At 40.4% G+C, this 22,219-nt stretch overlaps 1 protein-coding gene across 1 annotated transcript in view; it reads right to left on the bottom strand.

Moving 5' to 3' along the window:
* Positions 1-4,076: 4,076 nt before the first annotated feature.
* PPP1R14C (protein phosphatase 1 regulatory inhibitor subunit 14C) overlaps positions 4,077-22,219 on the bottom strand; it is a 57,211-nt gene continuing 39,068 nt past the window's right edge. Inside the window, exons 2-4 of the mRNA XM_082480471.1 lie at positions 18,224-18,307; positions 16,810-16,842; positions 4,077-5,389 (exon numbers count right to left, since the gene is read on the bottom strand). Of these exons, the coding sequence (XP_082336597.1) occupies positions 5,315-5,389; positions 16,810-16,842; positions 18,224-18,307 (192 nt within the window). The 3' untranslated portion in view covers positions 4,077-5,314. The remainder of the gene's footprint in view (positions 5,390-16,809; positions 16,843-18,223; positions 18,308-22,219) is intronic.

Here is a 22,219-nt window from a genome sequence, read left to right as displayed (position 1 = left end):
TATGAGTTTACTCCCAAATAAAACCTGTTAACTGCACCTCCAAAAGAAGTTTCAGTCTAGACACATTTTAAAAACTAAGTTTTTCAATAGCTCAGTTTCTTTAATTTTAAATAGCTAATGTCAATTATTGTTGGAAAACAGAAAAGTCTGTAAGTTGTGTAAGCTAATACCCTCAGAGAATTTGGTTATTAGATCTACTGAAAAAAATAAAGCAAATATCCCATCGGCCCTAGCTAGGATTATTATAAATAGCGATTTCAAAACTTCAGAAACACTCTGTATTTACACTGATAGCAGAATCCTAGTGGCAAAAATATTTTTGCAACCCTAGGTACTTCCTAGGCATATTTTCTCCTCTTCATTTTCCCTCTAGCTTTCAATAGCAACTTTAATTACATTCACACTTACTATTTGCTTACTGACAGAAAAAAAGTAGTAGTAACATGGAAGTCAAGTAAAAAGTAGTAGAGTTGTATATAATACATGTAGCTGGTATTGGTAATCTCATTTGACCACCACATAGGCATGTAGTGACATGACCACAATACATAAATATACAAATCAGTTTCTTGCTTCCTCTGCTTTAAGAAATTCTAAAAAAAAAAAAAAAAAAAAAAAAAAAAAAAATTGAAGTAGATGTCTAGAGTTTTAAGGGTTGATTACTTTGACTGAACTGAATAACTCATCAAATAAAAACTTACCTAGAAAAGCATCCAATTTCAATTTGGCAATACTAATAGATGGTGATCTCACCTATTCCCCGAGTAGCAGGCTCAAAGGGCTCCTCACCCTCACCATCGAGGTGCCCCATCTTCTTCCACACTTCAAGTTTCCTTCCTTTATCTTCCAGGCATTCCTCCTCCTTATGCTTTTATCCAATACATGAAAACCCTTACATCTCTCTTTTTCTTCCCACACAGAAATATATGCAGTAAGGCTCTTCTCAGTTTTCTTAATAGCTACACACGTAATAAGTAATTTTCTTAGTGTTTTTTTTCCTAAACTTCCCAGCATTCAATTTCTTTTCTGACTCCCTTCCTAAATCTCAACATCCTTTAAAAAGCAATGCATGCCGTTATTCAGTACCTGCTTAACATCTGTGCACGATGCTGGCAATGACAAGCTTTATGTAGCCAAGAAGCAATTAATACTTTTGTTACAGCACTTCACCAAGAGTTTAAGTTCAACTGTTTGTTCAGAACAAGACCTGTATCTTCAAGTTTCCAAGCAACAGGCTCTGTTGATGTGGCCCACATTATTTTCTTACCCTGGAGGTGCATGTTTTCATTAAGGCTGTCTTAAGTCAGCAAAACCATCATAGAAATAGATTGCTGAGTAATTCCAATTTCACATACACTGTTATACCTACCAGGGTAAAGTGCTAAAGATTCTTACCAAGACTCAGTGTCAAAGAGTTTGAAGTGCACAAAAGGAGCTTTTTTTGGTCATGTTCTCCGAGAATAGAGAAAGCTTCCCTCCCACATTTTCCCCACATGTCCCTAGCATAAATAGCAACTTTTGGAGTAAAACCCACCATAGGAATAATAGGGGGAAGGCACAAAAACAAGGCTGGCAGAAGAATGGCTCATCTCCTTTCCTCTGTACCACAGGAATATACTATCTTGTCACTGCAGCCTCACGAGGCACACTAAATATGATTACAAGCACTTCCCTCCTCTTTCTAAGCCAACTGGAAGAACAACCAAAAGGGACATCACACTGTCAGCTCCTGCTGTAAAACACGCAAATGCTAATTATGCCATGAAGCAGACCCCAGAAACACACGCTCCTGCAATCTTTGTACACTGGAGAGGCACTTCAGTACCAAAACAAAAACCTCAGCTTCACTGCATATTTATAAGAGGGAACTTCAGTTCTTTTCATTAGTCACTTAAAAAGCTCAGAGGAAGCTCTCATTGCAGCCCAAGTTGGCCCTTCTCATTGAAAGCTGTCCAGCCAAGGCAGTGGAGAGCCTGGGCTGCAAGATTTAATTTCAAGTTGTTTCAGTAACAGTGTGCTATTGATATGCCCCTTGAATATTGCCCAGAGCCAAGAACACCCGCGCAGTATAAAGACATAAAGCACAATGAAATCTTAAGTGAATGGGTTGATTCTACCCTCACTTACACCAAGGCCAAGAGTATCTCCATTAAGTAAAAAGTAGTGAGAACGAGACCCTGTAAGTCTCCAGTAAAATCAAGGCCAGCTGCAAACAAAAGCTATTTAGAGTTTGGGTTTGCTCACCGACACTTGTAAGATAGCAAAACATGTAGAACTAGAGGAGAGGGGAGGAAGCCCCTCACAGAAGTGACTGTCCCATCCACATAAGACAAAAGAATCATAAGGACTGTCCCAGTCGTCTTTGTTTTTAAGCGTATCACTAAACCAATTGGTTTTAAAAGGGGTAGACTGCTATTTTCCACGGCTACTTTAGTGCAAGATGAATAGGACAAAAGGCACAAATGTGTGATGTGCACAGTTGGGTGGACACTTTTCATCCAAGTAATAGGAGGGAAAAAATATTTGTGGAGTAGCATTTTGCTGCAGGAGGTGAGAGAACTGGTGCAGTTGCCATTACTTGACATTTCTGATTTTGCACACCATTATTATAAAGGAAGAAAAAAAAATGTATTTAAAGTCATAAGTGAAGTCGCAAAATGCATCTATAGACGTGGAAATTACTAGAACCTTTAATGTTCAGACTTGGGGCTGTTTCTAAGTATCACTTTCAAAATGTAGGCAGCTGTAACCATCTCAGCAGTTGAAAAGGTATATTGCACTCCCTCGGTTGTTTCAGCCCACACGTTAAGTGCACGTGAATAAATTTATGAGTCAGGAAACAGTACCCATGAGCAGACAGCATTTCAGACACCAGCTCAAAACTCTAAACATTGCTAACAAGTCTCAAATCAAAAGGGTTTTGGTTTTTTGTTGTTTTTTGTTTGTTTTTTGTTGTTGTTGTTGTTGTTTGTTTTGTTTTTGTTTTGTTGGTGGTTTTTTTTTTTTTTACATTTTGGACATAATAAACTTGGTGCTCACAAAAGGCTCTCACCAGTTTACAAACCAACAGGCTTTTTAAGGCCTGTGAAAGTACCTGCCCAGTCAAATATCAGAAGTTTGCTAGTAACTGAGATGTCTTCACTAACACCACTGATTTCTGCCTCCAGAGTCAAGTGAAAAATCTAACCAAAGGTCCCTTACCTCAGGAGTTAACCAAGCTTTTCCTGTTTCAAAGGGTGTTATTAATACAAACTTGGTCATTTAGATCTATCTACATCAGATCCTCTGCAAGGAGCACAGACCAAGGAGAGAGAGAATCTCCTTGTGGCAAGACAGGTCCTTCACATGGGCCTCTCTCAGAACCAACGAGATCTCACAGATAATGCTGACAATGATAGTGGGAGATCCCAACACAAAAAAAGATGAAATGACAAGTTCCCCCCAATTTCCCTGGAACACAGATTTCACTTCACAATTAAAAAAAGAAATGCGGAAAGACACCTTAGGAAACAAGAGTTGAATTGCAACTTCAGCAAGGTACAAGACTTAAATTTAAGATGATGCAGGCAAACAAATCAAGTCTTGTCTTAGGGCTGCTGGAATTTCTTGTGGAGAATTCAGAGAGGTGCAGAAGGGAAGAATGGTAGAGTGCCTGCTGCTGAAAGACCCCCTTCTGCCACACCTTCAGTAGAGAACTGAGAGTTACCCAGCGTAAGCCCTCCCCTACTCTCACCTCTGGTGGAAGAAGAGAAGGCAGCAGCAGCATTTACCTGAAGAATTTCCAGGCCTTGTTGTTGTTGTTCATTTTTAACCCCTCCCCAGGGCACGGGGAAGGAAGGCCTCATCTGCAATAGACTTTAAAAAGTGAGGCTTTTGAGTGCATCAGGTTGCAGGAGTTCGGCTGCGTGATATTAGGCAAGGGCTGAGTGACACTGGGCACATTAAAAGCCAATTAGGGTCTATATAGCTGGGTTCTCATGTACTTACCACCTCACAGACTTCTCTTTTTGATGAACAAGGCCATTTACCAACCTACTCAGCAACAGTAGTCTTGTAAAGTGTACATGTAACAAGTCACAAGTTGTTCCATTTATTTGAGTAAATATCCGGTAAATAAAATCATCGGTAAACATTACAAAATTAAATACATTAAAAAAGCTTGCCAGTATACATAAAATTCACAAACATGTACTTCTTTTGAAAAATAAAATATGTTCAGAGCACCCTTGATATAAAATGCCTGACTAGTGTCACCTACCAGCATATGGTAGCTTATTGAACATTTCAGTTAGGACATTTTCTAGGAGGGAGCAGGGATCTCTCTTTTGTTCTTGCTTTTACAAGTAAGAGAGCTCAAGTTAAGAAGCCTCCCCACTTCTCAGGGCAGAGCCATAAACAAAGACTATAATATTCTTTGCCTGCCTTAACAGGAGAGGAATCTGCATTCGATTAAGACCACATCATTAAATGCAAGACAGTGCTTGTCATTCATTTGGGAAGCACTGCATTTCCTCCACAGTGAAGCAGCTTTTAAATGGTGGCGGACATTTCTCTAGATATCACTGCAGGCCCTTATTCAGTATAGGTTAGCACAGTTCCAAGACACCATGAGGTGGAGAGGAAATGATCTGGCAAAGCATCAAAGTCAATCAGATAACTTTAAGTCTACAAATTAAGCCCTTAAAATTCCCAATTCTCATATGCTGCAGTCTAAACAAGCAGATATAATGAAAATTTTCACTGGGCTGCTTTAACAGTATTTAGAAAAATGGCAGCACTCATTTTAATAATCTAAATTGGTACCTTCTGGTAGCAAATTTGCAATAACCACCATTTAAATAATTTACTGTAACGAACTTTTCCTTCCATCCATGTGAAACAGTATTCACAACCCACTTCATAATTTATGTACAGACAAGCACAAGAAACTTGACATCCATGAGTTAAATGTACAACCAACTTAAAAAACGTTATCCAACTAGTTGCAAGAAGTCTCCTAGCTCTGTAAATTTACAAGATCTTCTGCTTCACCACATAGGCTTGCTGCCCCTCATGACTAACTCCTGGATTCTTCACTTGCTTCAGTAATCCTCAAGTGAAAGCTGAGCAGCATCCGAATTGTTGATATTCTTGATTAAAAAAAAAATTGACACTTAAAAAAGAACCCTTAAACACACAAAAGAAATCCCTTGAGTCAAAACTGAATGAAATCAAAAAAGTTGTGGAGAAAGACAACTATTTTAATAAAGGTCTTGTATTCAAAGTCCCATTTCCCTTGCCATGTCTTTTACAGAGTGCTACTACTTCAAGTTATTTATATACTCTTCTTTTGAGGGGGACTGAGTTTCCTCATTCCTCTTATCCGAGTTAGCAGCTCTTTGATAAATTCCTAGGAAAAAAGATTAGAAAATATGAGTAATTTTTATGATCCCATAATACCATGATTTTGAGTTAAAAAAAAAAAAAATCAAAGCAAACTATACATTTTTTATTTAAGCTTTTACTGTTAAGCTGGAATTTCTCTGGCCTGATCTCCAGGAACCTTACATGCATACTCTAATGACACAGTGGAGGTGTGAACAACTAGCTTTTCCTCTGCATGAGGGTTCAGGCTCAGTTGCTAGCTGTCTTTCAGGCTTTTACTACACAGGGCCTTCTACCAACTCCTGAATCAAGCAAAACCTGCAGCTGGATACAATGCAAATAGTCAAAGCAGACTTCCACAGTTTAAGCCTGCACAGAAATCAGCACTCCTGCCAAAAGAAGTGTTTCTTTCACCCCTCTCCATGCCAGCACTAGCATTTTGGTGGGCTGCACGCTCAGCTGGAACAGAAAGCTGATCTGGCTAAAAACTCAGCTGTTTTTCCTCTTGCCCCGCTACCTTCCAGGCTGGCTCAGCTCTCCAACCGGGGTCACTGCTCAACCCCACACCAACATTCATGCCAGTCTGAGGCATGGCAGGAACAAGAAGCCAGAGGTAGCACCACTGGCTTTTGCTGGGTGAAACTGGTTATAGAGCCTCGTGAATGACACCATTCTGAGAAAAAAAAAAATAAAAATATTCATGGACCGAGGCTTTATTCACAGTGATATTTTCCCCGGTTTCAGCACATTTTTTCTTTTTAAATTGTGAGATAACAGAAGCTTACAGAGTTGCAGCATTATGTGAAATCTTTTTAGTATACCATTTCTTATAATAACTGCAGATGCATTAAAAGCTAAATCACCCCCTTACTGTCACATTGGGAGAATAATGTTCACCCACATTGGGAGAATAATGTTTACCCACATTGGGAGAATAATGTTTACCCACATTGGGAGAATAATGTTTACCCACAGTACTATGTATACACCTAAAAAAAAAAAGGTTCTTATCATGAAATCATTTAGCTATAAACATGGAATGTAATTATGAATTTAGTCAGTCAGGTTGATGTGAAAGGACAAAAAGCGTGACTTCTTAGCTGAATGCTTCAGGCTAAAAATTCCAGTGAACAAGGTCACCACCTAAATGACACCACAGTACCTTTCAAACAAAGTCACACTGAAACATATTATCCAGGTGCCACACTGTGCATAAAGAAAGTCTCTGTAAATGTGTATTTTAACTTGAGAAAGATGTCAGATTTTTCTGGTGGGACCACAGCCCTGGCAGGTATCACCCCAACAGAGCAGTTTCCTTTCCTGACAGTTTATGCACATCTATACTGTACTGCGTGTACTGTTGCACCACGGTTACTGCTGCACCAACACTAGCTGTGGCTTCAACTAACAGCAGCAAAAGCAGAGCAGCACACGTCAGCACCGGCTACAAACACTCACCGAGAACCCTTTGTGTTTTGGCCTCCACCACTGAACTAACTAGACCAAGGCCAGTACAGGAGTATGTCTACGCATACCAATATTGTGCTTCCCATCTGGATAGACAGAGAGCCTAAAGAGATGATCAGATTTGTTAAGACCCCAAATTGTCCCCTTCCATGCTCTAGAAGCCGTCTTTTTCCACATAGGCACAAGCCACTGCAACATTATCTAAACTGGTAGAGTACAGTACTCATCCATTCAGAGGTCAGAAAAAGGAGGGAGGCAGGCTTACTCTAAAAATTCACAGCTTTCAACGCACTATGCATTGGTTCTGCATTATCCTTTCATCATTGCAAAGACCGGCTAGATAATGCAAAATTAATGTGGCATGGTGCTGTTTGAAACATAAATACGCTTTAGGATTTTTTTACTATCAAACTTAAATGAAGCCCTGCAGTGAAATCATTAGAGAAATAAACTCTCTAAAGTAATCTTAAAAGATTTTTACTTGGGATTAATACAATTAGTCTTGCCTTTCAACAGCTCTTTCCATAAAAAGCCATGCTCTCATGCCAAAACATCAGACTAAGACAGCTTTGGGAAAGAACAGACTGAAGTTCCGTTCTTCCCTTTGGAAGACTTCATTAGTCATCTGTTTAAGCCACAAATACTCTACACCACCTTCACTCACCGTCAAGGCAGCAACATGACACAGCAACTGGAAACTGTCCAACTGCTTCACAGAAGCTGGAAGTAAAAGTCTTACAGGAAGGGGCGTTTGCAGAGTAGACAGGGAAATCTATGGTACCCCGAGCGTACCCATTTGGGATATTCCTGTTTGTGAGGCACCTCTGCCATGTCTCTGCCTGTTTTCTACTGCAACTCAAAGTTTGGAGCAAGTTTCCCTTGGATATGCAACACAGAACAGGGTCAGTTGCTTTTGAATGCAACACTACAGCAAGGGAGGAGTTCCTCCCCTTATATGCTGAAGAGGTACCACAAGCACCTTCTTTTGCAAAATGAGATATTTCCTTGAAGTTGTCAAGCAAGTTTCACACCACCTACAAACTTCTTAGTACTGCCAAAATAAACCGAAATGTAGGGGCAACCCCCTAAGCAGACCTGAGGTAATTGAGGCTATTCTTAAGGAAGAAGGGTATTGTATGTACTTAAATACATACAATAATTGAAAATGCTTTAGCCCTCAGGAACTATTTTTCTTGAAATAAGGGTCTGCAGTCCTGAACAGTAAAACCCAAGGAGCATTTTGTATGAGGCAGACATTTTACATAATGCAGTAGGGCTGTTGTGCATAACCCATGGGTGTCCAAACCACAGTATTGGTTCAGTACATTTCTGATTTAAGTATCATTTTGCACCTTACACTTGCATGGAGATGGCTGTCATTAACGCAGCTGTGCTCTGGTGCTTGTGCCTTTTTTGCAGCTCCCCATCAAGGAAAGAGCATTCCAGAGAAGGTGCACGTTTTCCCTCTTGGAGGTAGGAAAGGAGACTTCATAGCATTTCAATAAACCTTCATTTTATAACTAGCAAACTCAGCTTTATGACAGTAATACCCATTTGTTTTCTTTAAACATCACTCAAAAATTGCAGGTTTATTCCTTGTGGACATTTGAGTCGAGGCTTAATATCCACACCTAGCTCAACCTCACACACAAACATCGTTTTACACAGAGCGTTTTACTGAAATCCCCTCTAGGAGATATGCTGAAGTTTAACATCATGCATTTGAAAGCTGATCATGTACCAATCTATGTTAAAAGTAGTTCTGTAACACAGGTTGGATTATCTACTTATATAATACTTATTTAATTCACAGAGTTGGAAGACATTTAACAATAATTCAGCTAGAGATTCAAGAACTTATGAATTATTCCTTGGAGGGCTACAGCCAGAAATACACAGGACACATCTACTTTTAGCAGAAGAAAAATCTCATACCAGCACTTTGGGCCTTGGTAAAGGAAAAAAAAAAAATGTACACAAATTCAGTTTAAATTGTTTTTACAGATTTTCTGCAAGGAGACCACCTTTCAATACAGTTTTGTTGCAAGTATTGAGAGTCTTGTTAATTTATAATACAACATCATTGTTTTTCTAGAAGACATCTTTCTAATTCTAAAGGCAAATTTAAATAAGAGACAGAGACTAAACCTATAGTTCATTTGAACTCATCTATAGTCAGCCTTAGGCATTTGTCTTCTCCCTTCTCTAGTGCTTTCCCTTGAATCAAAGGCATTCAGTTCAGCAAAAGCATTCATCTAAAGTAGAATAATAATTAAAAAAAAAAAAAAAGACTACAAACAAAGGTGAAATGATAATTCAGGAGCAGGGAGGAAATCACTTCACCTCTCTGCTTTGGAGGTGTGATTCATTGTTTTAATGAGGTCATTTGACAAGACAATGAATTCCAGGCTTCCTATTCAAGTCTTCCAATCAATTCTGGAGACTAATTAGACTCTGTCTCTCCAGATGTCTCTTCCACAAACAGTATGCATATAGCAAGACTAGTTCTCAAACCAAAATTTAGGGTTTCTAGTCCTCCTGCTTCACTAGAGCATGAAATGAATCCTAAACCAGCTTTCCTTCACAGCTTTAATTCCCTGCAGCCAAGTCAAAAAAAAATCAAGACTTCTTTGACTGTTTGCCCAAGGCTATTTCCTGGAGAGAGCCTGATTACTTTTTATGTCCAACCAAAGTCAGCCTGGAGAGCAATCCCCACAGCTACTTCGGGAAGAAACTAAACAAGAGCTCAAAAATGTTATCTGAATGGGAAGGGGGGAAAAAAAAAAAAAAAAAAAAAAAAAAGGAAAAAGAAGAAAGCAGTAGGGTTCCCTCTTTCTCTAAATACCTTCCCTTCCACATAGGCTCAAACCTGAAGCCAATCATAGGGGAAGGAGGGAACTGACGAGGCACACGCTTTGGGAGAACAGGGCCAGAAGCTGCCTTCTATTAGCAAGAAGTGGTGCAGCATCTCTGTAGCCTTGCTGAACAATCCCATCTGCATGGCCTCTCCAGCGAGACCACAGCACCATCAGTGCCCAGAGGACAATACACAGAAATTTAGCTTCTCTGTGAGCCCTGTTCCATGGCATTGACTCCATACCACAAAACTTAATTACAATCAAGACTTACAGTCCAGTTATTCTCCAATTCAGCAGCGTGTAAACAAGTACAGCTTATTCTTGTCAAATCACTATTTGCTCCTCCATTCTTATAATATTGCTATTTGTAAGTTGTATTCATGAGTACTTGCAGAAATGAAAACGTGCAAACTTAATTGCCTCCAACACCATAGTACAATATAGGGCAGATCTCAGCAGGCATCTAAACAGCTTTAGTTTACTGAATTCAGAGTAGTCAAATGGATGAACATGAAATCATGTTTTTCTAGAAATGCTTATGTCTGCATTGCTTTTAAATATGCATGTTTCTTAACTTTTTTCTCTAAAAAATGTCCTATTTGATTTCAAGTAATGTGGACACATAATACAGTTACTGTGGCTTAATAATTTACCACCCATCAACTGAGCTGCAATAAATGTCTATGAGCTCCTAGGCTCACCCAGATGTAAGGTGAGCACTGAGGCTTTAGACACCTCTTTAGTTAGTATTGCTTCAAATGGATCTCCTACATATTGCTGTCTTGCAATTATATTAAAAAGAACACGGTAACGCTACCTTGAAATAGTTCATAACACATTAAGACCAAAAAAATACATGATCCTTAAAAGTTCAGAGGTTCCATTTCAGAAGGGTTGAGCTTTCTATTCCTGTCTGCATACTAAATACATGCATTATATAAAGACATACCCAAAAGAGTTTTAAAAAAATACAGTGCCTGGACCACTCTAAAAAGCTGCATCACAAGCCTGTCATTTGCTCCAACTAGGAATTAAACTTGGGGAAACGTACAGTTAAGTAAATACATCTCTACCTTTCTCAAAATTAAGTCTTAAAGCTGTTGAAATAGTCTAGCGACTGAAGTAACTGAGTAGTCAGTGACGTAAATCTCTGCCCAAATTCTCCAAAGAGTATGCACAACAATTTAACATTGTTTATTTGGAAATTATATTGAAAATTGTTATTAAAAGTTCCCAGCAAAACAACTTTCTTTTATGATGCAACTTCATTTCCTTTTTCTCACATTTTGCACTGAGTGAAGAATTATATTAACACAATGGTGTTGATAGATTTAATCCTGTGTGGGAGAGATCTCAAGCCAATTCACCTGAAGCTTTGTATATTTCTATGAGAAAAGAAAGAAGCAAAGAACCCCCAAATCTAATTTATCCATTTTTCTTCAAAGATTAGTTATCTGCAGACATTGCGTAGCTCAACTGCATCTTTCAGAATCAGTAAACCCATTGGATTTCTATCCCTTAGTAGTTTGAGAGTCTCCTTGTCATTTCTCCTGTCATCACTTCAGCAGTGCCATCAGTGGAAGCTCTAATTCCCATCAGCCACAAGTATTTCAGATTTTTTCGAAAGCCCAGTCTAAGTGGGTGGTCTTGCTGCTACCAATAGCAGAGATACAATAACATAGATTTAGCCAGCCTCCTTCAAAGTATGTGTCTTGACAAAACCTCATTGATTTCATGCCCACAGCGGTCTTCCTATTCTAAATAAGAGCCTATTGTCAAGTATCAAAACTCTATCATCAAGATTACAGATTATATTTAAGTTTCTTTGTTACATTCACGGCTAACATGAGACTCAAAATTCCCTGTGACCTACACTACAATTCTCCATCACATAGACAGAACCAAGAGAGCAATTTGACAAAGGTCTGAGTGGGATTTTCCACAGGTGATGCGTGGCACTTAGTGAAGCACTGGCTGCTCTGGCACATGGATGATGCAGGAGGATGTTGCTGCTCCCCTGTTCCTTTTCAAACACAGAAGTTCAGATCCACGACTTGCCTATGGCACTGATTTTGCATATAGCATACCAAGTGCAAGTTTGTACAGTCCTAAAAATGAATTGCTGTTCTCTTATGTCAAGCTTTGTATTATGTCAAGGCTACATGACATGTACTGGTTTTGAACTAGGTATGACAGTAACAGAAAAGAAAACGGGAAGCAGAAAAAGCGTAAACTGCCTGAAGAATACTTCTAGCACTGTTTAATTTTGCGTGGTGGGAAGACCATCATCATGGGACTTGATGAGAATTATCCATAGGTCCCAAGGGAATTGGCAGATAAAGTTGCCAAGCCACTATTCATCATATTTGAGAAGTCATGGCAGTCCAGCGAAGTTCCCACTGACTGGAAAAAGGGAAACATAACCCCCATTTTTAGAAAAGGGAAGAAAAGAAAAAAAAAAAAAAAAAAAAGGACACGGGGAACTACAGGCCTCAGTCTCACCTCTGTCCCTGGCAAGATCATGGAACAGATCCTCCTGGAAACTCTGCTAATGCATATGGAAAATAAAGAGGTGATTGGTGGCAGCCAACATGGCTTCAGTAAGGGCAAATTGTGCCTGACAAATTTGGTGGCCTTCTGTGACAGCATTACAGTGTTAGTGGATAAGGGGAGAGTAACAGATGTCATTTACCTGGACTTGTGCAAAGCATTTGACACTGTCCCACATGACATCCTTGTCTATAAATTGGAGAGGCATGGATTTTACTAATGGAACACTCAGTGGATGGCTATACTTCTAGAGTTGCAGTCCACAGCTCAATGTCCAAGTGGCACACAGTGACAAGTGGCTTTCCTCAGGGGACAGTACTGGGACTGGTACTGGTACTGTTTAACATCTTTGTTGGCAACATGGATGTTGGGACTGAGTGCATCCTCAGGAATTTTGCCGATGACACCAAGCTGTGTGGAGCAGTCACCACACTGGAAGGAAGGGACACCATCCAGAGGAACCTGGACAGGCTCGAGAAGTGGGCCTGTACAAGCCTCATGAAGTTCAACCAGGCCAAGTGCAAGGTCCTGCATGCGGCTCAGGGCAATCCCAAGCACAAATACAGGCTCAGCGGGGAATGGATTGAGAGCAGCCCGGAGGAGAGGGACTTGGGGGTGTTGGTAGAAGAGAAGCTCAACATGAGCCAGCAATGTGCGATGTCAGCCCAGAAAGCCAACCGCATCCTGGGCTGCGTCAAAAGAAGCATGGCCAGCAGGGCGAGGGAGGTGATTGTGCCCCTCTACTCTGCTCTCCTGAGACCCCGCCTGGAGTACTGCATCCAGCTCTGGAGTCCCCAACATAAGAAGGACAATAGACCTGTTGGAGCAGGTCCAGAGGAGGGCTACAAAGATGATCAGAGGGCTGGAGCACCTCGCCTCTGTAGACAGGCTGAGAGACCGGGGTTGTTCAACCTGGAAAAGACTCCAGGGAAACGTTATAGCAGCTTCCCAGTACCTAAAGGGCATCTACAAGCAAGCTGGACAGGGACTTCTTACAAGGGCATGTAGTGATAGGACAAGGGGGAATGGCTTCAAACTGGAAGAAAGGAGATATGCATTAGATATTAGGAAGAAATTTTTCACTCTGAGGGTGGTGAGGCATTGGAACAGGTTACCCAGAGAAGCTGTGGGAGCCCCGTCCCTGGAAGTGTTCAAGGCCAGGTTAGATAGGGCTTTGAGCAACCTGGTCTAATGGTAGATGTCCTTGCCCATGGCAGGGGGTTGGGACTAAATAATCTTTAAGGTCCCTTCCAACCTAAAACAGTTATATGATTCTATAAAGCACTGTCCACATTTGGGATCCCAAAGACTACTATGGTTTGAGTCAGGTAGCTACTCAACTTCTCTTCAACAAGTACAACTTAACTACATGGAGCAAGGAGATTGTGGTTCAAGTAAAAGGGTGTAAGGTATAAAAGCAAATCACATATGGCAGTGATTAACACCAATACTTTACAGTTTGCTAGTTACCAATTGTATTTCTTAGCCACTAGTTTGTTGGGGTTTTGTGTTTTGGGGTTTGTTTTTTTTTTTAATTTTCATGTTTGTAGAAACAGCCAAGTTAGCAAATTGTGCCCAGAAGTTATTTTTAGTTTCTGACACGCTTTACAAAACTAACTTTTAATGACTGAAATACATCAGTCACATTGCATATGAATCTTGATTAGCAAATCAACATTTTAATTTAAGGATTATTAACGTAAACTTAAATAGCACCCAAAAGTCATACTGACTGTGTGCACTTCCCTGATTAACCTTTAGTTCCCTTGTTTGGGTAAACTACATGACTCTTTACAAGGTTCCCACATTAAGGGTATCTCCATGCAAATTAAAACAGCAGCCATAACTGCTACCTTAGAAAAGCTTTTAAAATTTTAAAGCACATTAGCTACACTTCCCTTAGAAGAAAGGTTTCACAGCAGTTCCTCATAAGTTACTGTCAACTACTATCGTTAGCCAATTTATTAAAGAAGCTAAGAATTTCTTCTACCTTTCAAGTGACCTGGAAAACTCTGCTTTTTCTGATGAAAAGTCAATCCAGAATACACGCAAAAAAATCAGTCTTTCCTGAACATTTAGTCTAAGAGGAAGACACTAAGCAAAACTGACTTAAGATACATGTTTGGGGTTTGGTTTTTTGTTTGGCTTTTTTTGAGGGGGGGGGGTGTTTGTTTTGGGTGGGTTTGGGTTTTGTGGGTTTGTGTTTTATTTTTTTGTGGTTTGTGGGTTTGTTTTTTTTTTTTAAACAGTTGGGATAAGAGCTTCAAGTTACTAAGCTTTCTGCCTGTACTATTTTTCCTCATGTTCCGAATAGTGGAAGCATCATATTCCATACATTTTTCCCCAGTTAGGGATTACTGCCTTTTGCAAACTGTATAACTCTTGATGCTAAAATCACTAGTTCATTTGATTGGCTGTATTTGATTGGTCAGGATAAATTCCATCAGCTCACATCTACACTCCACAAATCTCCTAGAAATCCTTTCACAAACCAATTAATTCAATAGTGTTGAATTATCTGCAAATATGAAAGGATTGCAGATTTTCTAGATGAGGTGTGGATCCTCACATAGCAAGTTTAAGCCAGTTAAAGGCTTTTCTTAGTCCACAAATAGCAGGTTACAAATCACTGCTTTTTAACTGGCCTAAGGTAGCAGTCACGCAGTGTTACTGGGCTTATGCTACAGATGAAGAAAAGCTGCTGTTGTGAAAACAGTACTGGGAAGTGACTCCCACTTTGGCAACTATACTCACAGAAGAGTGGATTAAGTACTCCTCTCAACTTGGCTATCTCAAAAGAATTGTCAAGGACAATGGATATTCTCCCAGGTAAAGGAGCTGACTTCCATTCCATCAGCAGAGGACTAAAGAGACAGGTCACATGTTCAGTACTGAAATCTCATCTTGATCCAAGTACCTTGAGGGCAGTCAAGCACACGTGTCCAGGACGTTGTTTCCCGTTAATTTACCGACGTAGCACAAATATTTTCTGCAGTTCTATGACCAAGGTTTCCAGTGGAACACACACTAACATCTGTCATGCACCCTTATCAGAGCTCTGAAATTTGTCTTTGCACTAAGCATCAAGCTTCAGAGCTAAGAAAAATAATTCACATTACACGTTCAATGAAGGAGGAGGAAGGGCAAGTATTTGATTCTCTGTTTACTTCATCTGCCTTTGGATAACACAGAGATAAGAGGTCAGCACACGAGTGGCTGCTAAACTCTTGCCAACCTGTTATTCCCCCCGACTTTCTCTCGCTACTCTGTGACAAGAACCATGTCGGGCTCCACATGCTGTAGCAGTCTTCCCACCTATCTTACAAAGAACAACTAAGGTTCAATGGCACTTGCTGAGAGAAGGCTGGAGGAGACTGACAGGGGTCATCTGTAGTGTAGCTTTACTACAGTGAGACATTCGAAGACTTGATGGCTTTTTTTGGCCTGGCACCTCTATAATGGGAGATGTGCATTATCTGCTGTAAAGAAACCAAGCTACAACACAGACCAAGCTATACAAGAGTTACCACACAAGTGTTTCTGGGTCAACTCCCTGCACTGTCAAAAAGTTAGTACCAGCAACTGTAATAACAGTTCTGGAGAATTCTCCCAATCTACCACATGAATCAATAAAAATGGAAAAGCCCTAAAGAAACTATCTGATGGACAGGGAAGTGTCAATTAAACTGTACCAGCGGTTCTTCCTGATAGCCTGACTATCCTTAAGCCCCAGTAGTTTAAGTGGCTACAGCTGTTACAGAGGAACAAAGATATATGCAGGTTTGTTTCAAAAACCAAATGCCTGGCTTCTAGTCACACAAAGCTGAAAGGTCCCTGACTAGGGGAATCCTGTAAGCGACCACTCTACTAAATACTGTGCAGCAGCCACTGGTGGGAAAGCTCCGACTCTATAAATTGAACAATTTTTACAATGACTCCAAGCTTTTTGTTACAATATTTACTCTTCCTAGTAAGCGCACATTACTATATGAGAAGTAGGTTATGGTGGCACTGGGCACATTAATGGATTTTCAAGTTGAAAGTTGAGTACTCAACTAAACCCTGCTAGTTCAGGTTATCCCACAATTGTATTCAAGTCCATTCACAAAAGCAATTAGTTGAGCTGCATGTCTACATAACAGTTCCTAGAATAAATAATTTTACTGTCAGATAAAATTAAATGGCTTCACATAGAAGAGCACACAGTCCATCTCTCAAGTTGATATTTCATGCAAATATAGAAGGGTTTTAACTATCTGATGAGAATTATGTTTAGCTCTCTTGTAACACAACAGCTTTAAGCATCAGTAAAGTCAATAAGGACATTACAGAAAACGATATTGATACTTCAGCTGGAATGATCAGCAGTCTCTCCACGGAGCCCAGTCCTGTTCCTACTGTAGTCAAGTGAGAGGCCCAAACATTCCCAGGATGTAAATCCCCAAGCCCATCAGCTCCTCATTAACATTCCTATATCTACTTTATCATAAGTATAAAAAAAAAAGTTACTTTAGCTTCAACACAGCCACACTTTCAACACGCAAGTAGTATTTAAGAAAAGTCTTTTTACCTCTGTTGGTTTGTAGCAATCTACAAGAGTTTCCTAGAAGCAAAATATGAAAGTGTCAGTTTCAATACAGAATTAACAGTGAACATAAACAAGTCTACAGTATGAAGCTTGGCAAGGGAGTGGAGAAAGAAAAGGAGCAAGAATCAGGAACCACTGGATGAAGATGCTACTGAAAACCGAGTGTTATAGCAAGTCACCTTTGCTCCCTAGGTGAATCAGAATGATTTGCAACAGGACAGAAGTGATGGCTTCTTCCTCCAGGTTGGAAGTTACAAAATCCCTCTGTCCAAGAAAAACTGAGGAGAATCCAAGAACATTTCTCTCAGCAATACACATGTGAAATCTAGCTTTCTGTGAGGGCACCACAGTCTTTGTAATGTAGAAATACAGACATTAGCTAGGTTGGGCATTCCTAGCATGGCAGCTGCAGCTCATAGTTTAACCATAAACCGCAAAGCTATTTATGAACGCTGAGTAAACAGCTTAGGGCCATGCCCCAGGTCTCTGTGGCTATGCCCCATGTCTCTGTGGCCAGGCAGTGGGCACTGCGAAAAGGGTGCCAATAGGCACTGCAAATCAGATGCATGTTAGTCACCTCCCAGAAGTCAGCTGAGGGCAAACAACTGCTCTGGGACAGGTTTCCTTCCTTTAGTGCATCTGAAAAGATCATAACAGAGACCCTTATATTGATTTTATATCTTGATTTAGATATATTTATCTCTATTAAGACAATGATATTTCTTCTCTTCTCGCCCTCATTCTTCCATTCATTATCTTTTACTTCAAGCAGGATTCAGATAATCAGAGAGCTAGTTTGAGTTGTATAATTTCAGCAGACAGCTTCTGAATTTCCCTCCTAATTCCTGTTGCTGACTGTCTTATCCTTTTGTCAAGCTTTTAAACAACTTACTCCAAGATAACTCAATGGGTTCCAATTTCTAGCTAGTATAGACAGAGAAAAAATTTCCAGCATCCTAAGGACAAGGGAGGTTTTCTGGTCTGTATATGCATGCACGTATATTTCTGCTACAGTGAATCACAGAAACTATCTGGTCATCATAACTGATTCTCAGCCACATAGTTTTTCTATGTGACTATTTTTTGTTATCTGTTCTTTATTTTATATACCTGTAAAAATTAGAATGAGTCTAGTCTGTCTCAGCATATCTCCCTATATTACTGGATTCTTTGAGCTTTTATTTACTCCTGTTATCACCTACCTTCCAAAAATTTTTTTATCCTAAAGGATTTTTATTACCTCTGTACAGTTCAGTAGATTATGCTAAACTCAGATCTAGGAACTTGTCTCTCAGTTCTAATTCTAAGCTTATAGTGGATTCAATCAAACACAAGATATGGACCCAGATGCATTAATTCAGCCACGTTCCAATTTAAAATTAGAAAATAATATTACCTGTAATTTGAGAGCTCTCTCCTCTTCATTGGCTGCATCAAGAAGGTCATCAATGTCAATTTCTACATCTGGCATCTCTTCTTCCTGAGAAGCAAAAATTCCCACTTAGTCTGTAGAGATATCCTTTAACTAACCTCAAAAGAAGCCTTGTGATAGCACACACAACTCCAGACAAGAAGGAAATCAGTAAGGGACAGTGGCTTGATTCCCTGCTCCCACGCCAGCAAAAGGTCAAGTCCCAGCCACACAGGTAAGCGACCCTTCCCTCAGTCGGGAGTTGTGTTACTAACCGATGCCGAGCAGCACAAGGCATGCTATTCTCACAGTACCGGACAAGAGGATGAAGAAGAGGTCAGAGAAAAGTAAGTAGGTAAAAGCTGTAGCAAGCCACAAAGCTGCTTTGAAAACATTCTTGACTGGAGTGCTTATTTTGTTAGACTATGGAAGATCTCCCTTGCTTAAAGTTGGCTTACAACAATGACATACACGCCCTATCGGAAAAACTCTGATTTCCAGTGCCTGCAGTGAAACACGAAGTCAAAGGCATAGAGTATTTTAGAAAAAATTTTTAGACCTCCTCCACCCATACACTTCTCCCTTTGCATCACCAGCACATCAGACACGTCATTTCCTGAGTCAGAGCAGCAGTCCACACATTTCGAAGGACTCCTGAGCGCTAGAATCCCAATGAAAATTCAAACACAGATATCGCTATTGCAAAATAATATTCTGCTGGTCATTTTTTGCATTTTCTTATCATAAAAGGCACTTCAAAATGGTAAAGCAGCACCTCACTGCACATACAAAACACCCTGGTTTCAGCCTCTTCCCCTCGCCAAGTCCCATCCTCACAGTGGCCTCAGTGCAACAGACACACGGCTCCTCTGTTGCCCCTGCTCTATCCAAGCCAACGCATGGGCGCTGAGAGTCTGTCCTCTCCCACAAGTACACTATCATCAATCAGCTCACTGGTGCTGCGTCACCTTGGCACCTCCTGAATGAAAGCAGGGACCTGAAAGTGTCCAAACAGGAGGGCGGATTTGAGAGTCAGGATGAAGCAGCAAGACCTCTATCCCCAGCAGCAGCTGTCGTCTTGTACCCCACCAACATTTTCAAGATCCTTTAAAGAAACATTTTGACAAAAACGTGGTGGTTCCAATGATTTGCAGAAGTTAACAACTGTGAAATAATTTAACAGCTCCAGCAGCAACTGCCACAGGGAACACCAAAGTTACCCTTTACCAGAAAAAAAGAAGAATCCAAACATTAGCAAGGAAGATAAATTAGCTCGAGTTAATCTAATGAAAGTTTAGTACTAAAGTGCCAAACAACTACCTGTATCAGAAGCTCCAGCTAAAATGCCAACTGTTCAACATTTGGGTGTGAAGAGGAAAGACAGAAGTAGGATGACTAAGTTCCCCATTCCCCACCTCTGAAGGAAAGCCTGCAGGAACACACTAGCACAGCCGTGCAGGCTGTTAGACCCAATGAGTGAAAATACACGAAGCACATCTTTTGCCCAATTAGCAGGTTCACTCTTTCAGCCTGCATTTTAGTCAGAAAGGAAGTGTGGGCATTTGCCAAGATGAATCATAACAATACTAGTTACTGTAACACAATCTGGCAATAAGGGAATTTCTAACCTAATACTATAGACTCATGAGCAATTTAAACAACAGGGGGAAGAGGAGAGAAAAGCTTTCCACAGACTGTAACGATATTCAGTAAAAGCCACCAGAACTGGAAAAGATAAAGATTAATCCATAACATGGTACACTTACTTAGTAGCTTACTATCCTAACGCTACACTAAATCACATATCACACTAAGAACCAGAAATTCCCCAAATAGACAGTAAATCTCCTGAACATTTTATCTAAGCAGCTTATTATAAATACTGTTAGGATAGGGTGCCTGGAGTTACCATTAATACTGTAAACTTATTAAAATACGCATCCACAGACCTGCGTAAATGCCAATTGTGCATCTGTTTGTGCTCAGAAGTGCTGTTCAGCCCACTGATTATTTTGTCAGATACTCATTTAGAACTCTTTCCTGTCAGGGTGGCATTCCGGGAACCTGAAACAATGTTGAAAGGTAACAGCGAGGGGGAATTCTGTAGAAGACATATAATGCTTTTTTGTGATCACACTTCACAGAGTCACAGAGTCACACAGAGTGAGAGTTTTCAGAGTTGGAAGGGACCTCTAGAGATCATCTAGTCCAACTCCCCTGCTAAAGCAGGATCGCCCAGAGCACATTACTCAGGACTGCATCCAGGCGGGTCTTGATTCATTAAAGCTGAGTGTACCTGAAAGGTTAGTTTTACTGATTGCTACCAGTCATGTGGGCAAAATCCTTGCTTCTATCCCTCTTCACTCTTAACTTCTTCAAATCAACTGAAGGATGGTATTTCAAGGGTCTTGTTAGTGCCATGAGGCTGTGCAAGAAAACCAAAGCACTGCCACATTCTGCTCCAGTGACAGGGAGACAAAGTGTCACAAATAGCAGATGATGGGGGGGGAGAAGGAGGGGAAGAAACCACAGGAAGCATGCTGACAGGGAGCAGACCCCAGAAAAGCTAAAATAGAAAAGGTGACGGGTGTTGGCACCCACAACCCTCATCAACTGAAACAGTTGAGGCAGGGTAGGATGGACACTCTCCTTTTAAGCACTCTCTCCAGTTTGCATTAACAATGTAAGCAGGACCCGAGCCGATTTCTGCTTGAGCATACAAAAGTCCAAAAAGATCACCAAAGTTTGCTTCCAGGCTATTTAATGCAGCTTAAATTCAACCTTGCATTGGAAGGCAGCCCTGTGGTTATTCAGGTTGCATTAATTCTTTGCAGGCTGCTGGCAAAAGACCTTGGGGCACAGTCACGCATTAAGCAGTAAATAGCTGTAGCAGTTTAAGACATTACAACCTCTCCAACTGTTTGCTATTTAGCCTCTGGCAGAAGTGATCACAGCTCCAACAGTGAATGGAACAGAAATAGGTGAGCATCCCCAAGTGAGACCACGGAAAAGGTCTCTGAAACCACCTCCCACAGCAGCTTAAGCCAAAGGGCTGGATTTTGCAGGGGCAGCTGAAGAGCACTTGCACACTCTACTCTGCTCACCCTGAGGACAGTACCTCCAGCACAGCAAGAGCAGGTCTGACATCGTTACAAGTGTTTACTAATTAAACATTTATCTGAGGTTTTAAAATTTAAAGGGTTGTTTATAGTTGCCCTATGGATAAGTTTCCCCACTATAAACCTAACTCCCAAATTTCTCTGCTAACCCTCATGCTCACTGTCCCATTCACTGTGCATCTTCTCATTTGCAGTGCTGGGAAATATGAAATAGGTTTGTTTGGTTTTTACTTTAGATTTTAAATTAAGTTTGGAAGAGAAAGGACAAGCTAAGTGCAGCATGAAAAGTTAAAGCCATCAATTGTATAGTGAATTTGGAAGCAACCAGAAAGAACTTAAACAATTCTATGACTCTATGACAGCAAGAGAAAGATGAAGGAAAAGGAGGGAAATATGACCATACGATTAAGATGTATGAAAGTTTCAGACTGTATGAATCAGGGATTTCTTTCAAAGTCCCGGAAGATGACCAGTGTACATGATCAAAACCAAACTAGAAAATAGGACCAGTTCTTCTAGAAGTACCCATTTAATATATGAAAATATTTTTTAAGCGACATCTGCTGGACATCTAATACAGTTAAGCTCTGAACGAGTTCATCTGCAGACATGAATGGCAGTGCCCCAACGCAAGGATAACTAAGAGCACCATAAATTACCAGGACTAGAAGGTGTTGGTTGTGTATGTAACCTGGTGGGATTATAAACGGATTGCATTTAGTATGGGTAAAAGAATACTACCAAACAGTCATTTGTATGAAACAAAGGAAAAACCCATGCATTCCTCATTTCAAAGCATTCAGTTGTTTGGGGGGACTTAAAGGTCAGGGCAAAAGTAGATAAAAATGAGAATTAAAAGAGT

This window comes from Vanellus vanellus (genome assembly GCF_965231255.1).
Source record: "Vanellus vanellus genome assembly, chromosome: 3".
In the NCBI taxonomy this organism is placed as follows: Eukaryota; Metazoa; Chordata; class Aves; order Charadriiformes; family Charadriidae; genus Vanellus; species Vanellus vanellus.
This window is presented reverse-complemented; position numbering and strand designations above follow the sequence as displayed.